The sequence below is a fragment of the Lytechinus variegatus genome, chromosome 1 (assembly GCF_018143015.1).
Source record: "Lytechinus variegatus isolate NC3 chromosome 1, Lvar_3.0, whole genome shotgun sequence".
NCBI lineage: Eukaryota > Metazoa > Echinodermata > Echinoidea > Temnopleuroida > Toxopneustidae > Lytechinus > Lytechinus variegatus.
The window spans coordinates 20977434-20986184 of record NC_054740.1 but is presented as its reverse complement, the minus strand read 5'-3'; the positions used below and the strand labels follow the sequence as shown (position 1 = coordinate 20986184).

The following is an 8751-nucleotide window of genomic DNA, read 5'->3' as shown; positions in this document are numbered from 1 at the left end:
TGGCGATCCGTTCCAAGGACCCCCGTTTTCACAAACAATTGTCGTTCCGAAGCCCGTTCCGAGGACCCTCCTTTTTACAATAAGCCCGCTCCAAGGCCCCCGTTTTTTGTCTCGCCCGCGGCACACCCCCGCCACTTTTTTGGTCGAGTGCCCCCCCCCGGATTGGTCCACACCTTTATATAGCCAGCTTGTCAACGATTTCTGCCTTCATTACGTTATTTTGTTGCCACCCATCCTAACAATAAACTCTGAATAGATCATGTCATTGAGCTTTTGGGCAAAGAGTTGTCATGCCATATCTGAACAAGGCATTTGAAATACATGACATAAAATAGGCTTAACAATGGGAATCCAAGAACCATGTGATCTTCCCCCAAAATCCTGAGAGGGGCGTAACTACATCCCATCAAATGCTTTGCATTCAAAGCAGGAACGAAAATGAAAAAGTTTATTACTGGGGGCGGAAGTTGGGATGCAACTCAAGATGATAGCACTCATCGTGAGAATCATGTTGCTAGGGGCAGAAGTTGGAATGCCGTTCCTCTGTAAGCAAGCACTCATTGTGTTGAAATCAGTCCTCTAGATCAGAATCTGAGTCATCATATCTACCTCCTTTGATGATCTTCTGTGTTCTCCTACCCAGTAGATCAGAAGCTTTGGAGGTTGGTTTAGCTCCCTTACCTCCAGTGGGTGGATCACTCAGACTACCACTGTAATTAATCACCTCAGCACACCCTAATCTCCATTCCATCATCTCAGTTGGAAAGTCATCACGTCCTCCAAGATCATCAAACCTATTAACATCAAATGAATACAATTCTGTCAGGAACTGGTTTTGATCTTATAAATTTCATTATTTTATATCAAACAAGCACATCAATGATGTGGAGCTTATCCTGCATCTTGCAAAGAAATGTAACACAATTTTTTCATTTCAGCCCAGTTGACACTGTAGTGAATTATCGTGGTGACATAAATTGAGGGAACAGAATTGAAATCAAAGAAATGACAGAGAAGCTTGTTTTGTGATTTATGAATCAATTTCATAAAAATAAGCACAAATAATTTTCTAGTCTAAATTTCTAAATTCTGTGTAGAACCTTGGTGAACCTAATGCAGCTCTCAGATGCAACAAAAAAAATCAAAATTGGTCAACAAATAAAAAAGAGGCATTTTTTGCGAATTTTGAAAAATGTGCATAAATCAGCATATTTAATGAGTTTTGAAATTCAGTGTAGAAGTTTTGAATACCCCACCTATTGCTATCATATAAAGCAAACAGAATTGAAATCGGACTTGAAATGATGAAGAAGAAGCATTTTGAAATTTTGGACGGACAGCTGACGCTAGCCACGGCATAACTGAAAAAAAAACTGAAAAATGTAACATAATCATATATAACACCACTCTTTTCTGGAAACCAGCTGATATGAATTCAAGCTTTTGTGTAGAAAATGGACAGGACAGAAAGATATTTCCCACTCAATTAACTGGGATATGTAACTTTGGCTAGGAAATATGTCAACCTTGCATAACAAGCTACAAGTATTTACAAGTACAGTTGAAATACAAAGATCTCTACCAAGATAGGTGAATATTTGATTTTGAAGGATTGATTACTTACCCTACTATGTAATCCTTGGTCTTTCCCTCCCTAATGAGAGCTATGGTAGGAATCAAAACTATCCTCAATCTCTGAGCAAGAAAAGGACACTTCTCTGCATTGATCTTCAAGAAGCGTGTTTCTATATGTTTAGCAGCCAGTATCCGTAGGTGTTTGTCAACTATCTTACAACGTTCAGTGCTGTCACGGTAGAAATGACAAACCACATTGGTGCTCTTCTTGCATTCAGCAAAGAAATCCTTCTCAACCGGGATCTCCTGGTACTCCCCGTGTCCTAACTGAGAGATTGACATAAGAGGGGAAAACATCTTTATACCAAAGCTTCCTTAAAGGAGACACACAAAGAAAATTTCACGAAAGTGATGATTATAGACAAATTATATATGGATGGAAAGGTATTGTCTTTTTATACACAAATATGTCACTAAAAAGTCTTATAGATGTCGTGGAAATGCAAGAAATGAAATTATTAGACACCCTTCTCAGCCCCCCAGACCGACAATCACGCAGCCGAATTCGGTCGAGAATTATGACGTCACACAATATACGTGCTCATCATCTCTCTGTGCATCATGCACTGAATCACCTTACTGACCTGTTCAATATCTTCCGAATTTACCGTTTTCTTCATGTAATGTGATATTCAATTTCTGTTTTCGACAACTTCAGACCAAACGTGATTCAGAACTGTGTTCCTTTGCCCGTTTTTATTGAATTGTGGACTGTAAAGACCAATTTTGTCCACTGCAGTCGTCATTGTGTTGCTCCACTCCAGTCAGTGAGTGAGTGAGTCGCTGCCCAAATAATATAAGTAGAGAATCTAATCAAGAACTTGAAAATCAAAAGCAGCAATTAAGAAGTAAGATTTAATAAATACAGGACTGAATAGAATCTCACATGAAAATAAAAAGAGAAAAAAGAGCAGATAGGAATGGGGAAGGAACATAATTAAAAAAAAAATCCAGAACCAAAAAAAAATCAAAGAGTTTCGAACCAGGATCCCCGCACTCATAAAAAAAACTGCGTGCGTACAGATTTGTCCACAGAACATGTTGTTATATGGACCGTGTTCATAACGATATATGAACAAAGTGCGTTCGCTGCAGTTGCCTCGCAATGCTTCGGCAATCCAAGTGCAATTCCAACATTTCGCGATCATATATTGCCGTGTTTTTTGTGGTTCCTGAACTTGCTACGTAATTAAATTTCATAATTTTTATTCAGTTGTGAAGACGAATGTCTATGCTTTATATTGATAATAATATCAATGTGGTGCAAGCATGATTTCTAAGTGAAAATATGCTTTGTTTATTCACGTATATTTCTTGAAAACAAATAATTTTTTCTAAGCTAAATATCGGTTACCAAAATATGTTAAATGTGCATTTCATTTTACTGTTCAGAAAATTCAAACTTTTTTCTATGTAATAAGACCAATCTTGAGAGGAATAAACTATTCTAAGAGCAAAAAACGCTGATTGGAAAGATCGTCTTCAATGGGCTGCTGTCAGCTCAGCTGCTCACTGCTCGTGGTGTGACGTCACTCAGCTGGAGCTCGCCAGAGGACGGACGAAGGCAGAAATATGCCATGAAAATAAGTCATTTTTGAGAGCTGATTTCTGCAAACTCTAATCACTATTTTAAAAGGTGAAGTTATATATCTGATTAGTAATACTTCCCCTTTACAATGATGACCAAAAAAAGTCATTATAAAATACTTTTGATTCTTCGGTTGTCTACTTTAAATTACCTGAGACAGTGTATTCTTCAGCTCTGCTACTCAATTAAAAAAGTAATCAGAAATACAATTCAATCAATTTCACTAATTATCACATTCATTAACTTCTGAAAGTTTATTTTTGAAAGACAAAAATATCCTCTGAATATTTAGCATTAAAACAATCTCTGCCTATTCTCAATCATGTTTCTTAAATGTAAGTGGAATAATCTTATCAGAAGGAAGTTGCAGTAAGTCTGAGTTTATAAATACATTTTTTTTTAAGATTAGAAAGAAACTAGAATATCTGTTTATTCTGTATTATGACAGATAACAAACTGTCTATTTGATACTTAGACTATGGTCCCTATAAGAGAGGCACCCAAATCAATGAATATTTATTTTCTTTTATCCTCTCCCATATTTCATACATTAATGCTAGTATCCCCGTGTCTCCATGCATTCTGAACTTCAATATATTGCAACCATATCTTGTATGTATTTTGGGATTCTTGGGATTTCCTTTTTATTTGGGGGGGATTAGGATAATTTCCAACAAAGATATTTCATGTTTGCATGTAGAATCCCTACCTACATTTCTACATAATTATTTAGTTCCAAAATAATCTTTACAACCCTTCCAAGAATTTTTTCATCTCATAGAATTTTTTATTTTCATTCATTAATTCCTCACCGATCTCCACTCATCCTCCTTTTCTCGTTGCTTCTTCATGGCAGCCAATCTGTTCCGTCTTAAGATCTCCAATTCATCTCCATCTAGGTTATCAAGACGTTGTATCTCAGCATCCACCTGATTCTCAATGATCTCTGTTGCTTTAGATAGCTGCTGTTGTAATACCTGATCCATGATGATTTCTGAGTCCTGTTAAGAAGATACAGAATCAAATGGAAAGATTATGGTAAGCAGACATGTAAGCATACATTGAAGTTGATAGGAATATGCAAACAATTTACACTCAACTCTTAATTACATTTACCGTATCTCTATATGTTACAAGGCCTAAGATTGTCTACTGATTTTTGCTTTGATTGCTTTGCACAAATCAAATTTAATTCATTAAGTACCAGGTAGTACGCAATATAGAAGTTACATATTAATATCAGTTTGATATTTACTTCTGTATATATTCTCGCAGATATTTTGATCAAGTCAAATGAATGATGAAACAACTATGTACAGTATATTTAATAATGATAATATCGAGCATTTCTAAAGCACCAAATCCAAAATATGCGTAGACCGCTTACTCTAGTGTTGTATTGTGTATATTATTGTATCAAATAAGACAGATCAATTGCCCCAGGTACTGTAGAATAAATGAACAACGTTTACTGTTGATTTAAAATATTTTATTTGTATTATGTTACTAAAAAAAGTGATATTGTATTGATGTGCTGGATGAATAACAACTTTAACAAAAAAAATTGGGAAAAGGGCGGAATCATGTACCCTAGTACCACCTTTAGAACAAGGCTATAGAAATATGTATAGATTAGAGTTGGGATATGCATGTACTTAAGCCCACTATTTCATAAATAAATACAAAAATCAAGGTATCAAATAATAAAGGTTACAATTATTTAAACATGTCCACCAGTTTATTTTCAATAATTGGTCTAATGCAAATTTGTGCAATTACCGGTACCAACCCGTCTACTGTCATGTGGTCTACCATCAGTTCGTCCACTATGACATTGTCTAATTGCCAATTTGTCCACTCACCATTTCCTCTAATAACCAGTTGATCCAATAGCCATTTAGTCCATGTACCATTTGGACTAATTGGACTAGACCCTAAGGCCCGAATTCACAAAGGTGGTTTCGTTTGAAACCATGGTTTCTGCAAAAACCACCTTTGTGAATTCGGGCCTAAGTATTACGTTGGCGAAATGAATGGGGAAAAAAATGGTATTAGAGTTAAACTTCAGACTAACTGGTTATGAGATGAAATGGTCGACATCGATGAGTTGGTGATTAGACAAAGTGATTATTGGACTACACTTGAGTGAGAAATGAGGGACGGTTACTCCCGCCAGTTTTCGATATGTCCATGTTCACTGGATCCGGGGGGAGGGGGGGGGGGGGTGTTCCACACTGCCAGGTATATATTTAGTTCCCAAATACCAAGACCCCCATTCCAGGGTTTTGTGAGGCACACCCCCATCTACCTCAAGTGATGTTCGTGTAACCTCCATTCCACTACTGCTACACTATGCTACATGTACCTGAACATGAAGCCAAGGTACAAAAGTCGCTATGATACTCCAAGTGACAAAGGTGGGATTTTATGTGGGGAAATTATAAAACTCATGCAACAAAATGACCTTACAGTTTATTTATAACAACTCCTCTTACATTTCAAAAAATTCACATCTTTTCTATGATTCTATCAGTCTCAAAATTGGTGATTTAGAGCCAGTATCGGTTTCCTCACACATATTAATAATTAATTCACTGCCCATTCCAAAACATCGCAAACACAAATTGCACAAGCCCGGAAATCACAGCTCAATTCATTAAAATTCAGGAGCAGAAGCCAGAACTATAGATCGAGATCTGATGCAAATCCGAACGATACCAACGATGCGCTAAACTAAGGTTGTGAATTTTATTAGCGCTACCATCGAGCTTCCTTTTAATCCATGGAAGAGATATGTGGACCCACTTTCCAGGCCGGGGTGAGTGATTTTGTTCTGTGTTTTATATTAACAAAATGGATAGCCCCTCACCAGAAAGAGCCCCAGTGAGTAGCGAAAATGAGTTTCAGCAAATTTCTTTTTAAGCGATGTTTACTGACCTTTTCAAAAGTTTTAAAAATTAATTGTGAAATCATGTTTGTACATTTTGTAGTGCGAGGTTAGTATAGCTATTAAACTTGTGGGAGTTGTGCGACAGCTAAAGTAAGTCACTGTTTTTTTCCTTTTAATGTAAGTCTAGGCCTAGATCTATTTTTTACCTGTTTTGGTGCATTTCAGGCTAAAGCAAATTTAATAATCTTGATTTTGGTCCAGTTCTTGTTAATAAACTTTTATGAAATAAAGACAAAAATTGATGAGTCCTGTAAGAGGGATTTTGCATTGTTAACCCCCTAATGGCAGCTGCACGACAGCGAGGCATCTGTGAACGAGGAGAAATAAAAAAGAACTAAAAATACATATGTTTAAAAACTCCTCGAAAAACGCGAAACAGATGGCTGCCAGCTGATAATCATGTATGCGCGAGTGACATAAAGTAACCCCCATCGAATTATAATTTGACCCCCCCAGCTGGATCTATGGTCTTGATCTGCCACAATGACTTGTCTTTGGCGGTGAATCTCCTTGCATTAAAAAATAAAACAGCCAAATAATATTAACTGAGCTGCGAGTCATTGTCATTGACGTCAAATCTAATGCGCGGGACTAAACAAAAGGCGTTGCTAAGAAAATAGACTCGCGTCATAACAATCCTTTGAGAATATTGTTGTTGGAATATAAACACGAGTCTCTGATGAAAATACAGAAATTACTTAAGTGATTTCAACACAAATCAGGAACTACGGATAATAAAGTTTAAGATTACATAGGCCTACATACCTTTCCTGATAACGAGAACTTCGACTTCGGTTCGTGTCGCCAAAATTGATCGATGAGTCATAATAGAATTAGAATTTGGTTTGGCGCCAGCTAGTGTTCAGATCTCGGCGAAGCAAAGAAAGGAAGGTTGGGCCTGGGGAAACTTGCAATTTTTTGAGGTAGTACCATAGTACATACTCTTTAAAGCAAGGGCGGAAGTCTCTCCCAAAGATAGGGGGCCAGGGGCTGATAAATCTGACAAGACAAAAAAAGAAAAAGGAGAAGGTTATCGCCCACAAAGTAGGGTTATCTCGTCCAAAATACATGTTTTATTTCGATTTTTAATTTCTTTCCATCATAAAAGACCAAAAATAGAAGGGGGAATATAATGCGTCCACCTCACTAGCGTACCTAGAGTCTGCCCCCCCTGAAAATTCAAAATTCATACAGGGGACGTTTCCCTGCCCCTCCCCTGACGAGTCAAAACTCATACAGGGGACGTTTCCCTGCCCCCCCCCCCCTCGGACGAGTCACAACTGATCATAATTTCTAAAAGGGAAAAAAGGAAAGACCAAATTCGTTTTCATTTTATTTCCAACAGAAATGAAGTATAATTTATACATTATTTTGCAAAAACAGTCTTAAGAGAATACATACTTCACGTAGCCTATTAAAATATACAAAAACTGTCATGTTATTGCTCCAAGAGTTTTTGGGGACGACAATATTGGAGCAATCGGACAGTAATAAAGTAAATAGGCCTATTTTCCCCTTCTGAAGCTTAATTTAGTCAATTTCTTTGGGTAGTCTGCTACATGGGCAAACCATTCACTCGAGTAGAGGATCTGAACGGGGGTCTGAATCGCAGCCTACTCATGCCTTGTGTATCTTACTGAATTGAAACAGCAAGTTTTGTATGTGCTAGTCTTTGCGTGGAGACAGACTACTTCTTCTTCTTCTTCATCATCATCTTCTTCTTTTTCTTCTTCCTTTGTCCCTCCCCTCCATTTTTATAATTCTTCTTTTTCCTTTCCCCGTGGGATTTAGAACATTTAAATTGGTATATAATAAGGGCAGCCACTGACTCTTATCAGATAAACACTTAATATTTTGGTAGAAGAATAAAAGAGGTTTATATAAAATTGTTGTACAGTAAATAACAATTTGAAAACATTTAACGTTTTTTTTTATTTGTCACTCAGACATTGTACTGGACTTTTGGAATGGGTGTAGGCCTATTGTTCAAAATCACTTATGGAAGAATGACAAATATTGCATCATGTTATAGGCCTATATAGTGTTTGATATAGATTAGAACTATACAGCTTTAGTGTTCACATGATTCCGTGGCGCAACGGTAGCGCGTCTGACTCCAGATCAGAAGGTTGCGTGTTCAAATCACGTCGGGATCAATCTTAGGTTTTTACTAAATCATTTTATTTCTCATTCCTTACAAATGGTTATAATCATAATACTCATATATCAATACATTGTTCTTTAGCATGTACCTATTACGTCTTTTGCATTATTCTCATGTTTAATACATTCCCAGCATATAGGCCTATATTTTAATGAATTAAACAAAATAGATATAGCACATTGGCCCTAGAAAAAAATACATTAGACAATTTTAAATATAGAATTACTTTATATTTAACACTATACGTCTGTGTGTAGAAGGCCTATATAAAATTGGGAGATATCACTATAATCCAATTTAAATCAGTGCAGTCCTATTTTTAGGGGATATTTTTTTTTATTAATAATGAATGCATATAATGAAAACAAACAATACTGATGACAAACAATCTCTTTACGAGTGGTGATTCAATTT

At 36.6% G+C, this 8751-nt stretch overlaps 1 protein-coding gene and 1 non-coding gene across 2 annotated transcripts; one reads left to right on the top strand and one right to left on the bottom strand.

Annotated features, from left to right (window-relative positions):
• Positions 1-233: 233 nt before the first annotated feature.
• Positions 234-7040, bottom strand: LOC121408921 (thioredoxin domain-containing protein 9-like). The gene is made up of 4 exons (XM_041600646.1): positions 6939-7040; positions 4036-4224; positions 1625-1902; positions 234-794 (listed from the first exon to the last, which is right to left on the bottom strand). Exons 2-4 carry the CDS (start codon positions 4207-4209, stop codon positions 572-574), a joined length of 675 nt encoding a protein of 224 aa, XP_041456580.1. The 5' UTR covers positions 4210-4224; positions 6939-7040; the 3' UTR covers positions 234-571.
• Positions 7041-8257: 1217 nt separating this feature from the next.
• TRNAW-CCA lies at positions 8258-8329 on the top strand. Its single transcript has one exon. It is a non-coding gene; the product is annotated as a tRNA-Trp (tRNA).
• Positions 8330-8751: the final 422 nt, after the last annotated feature.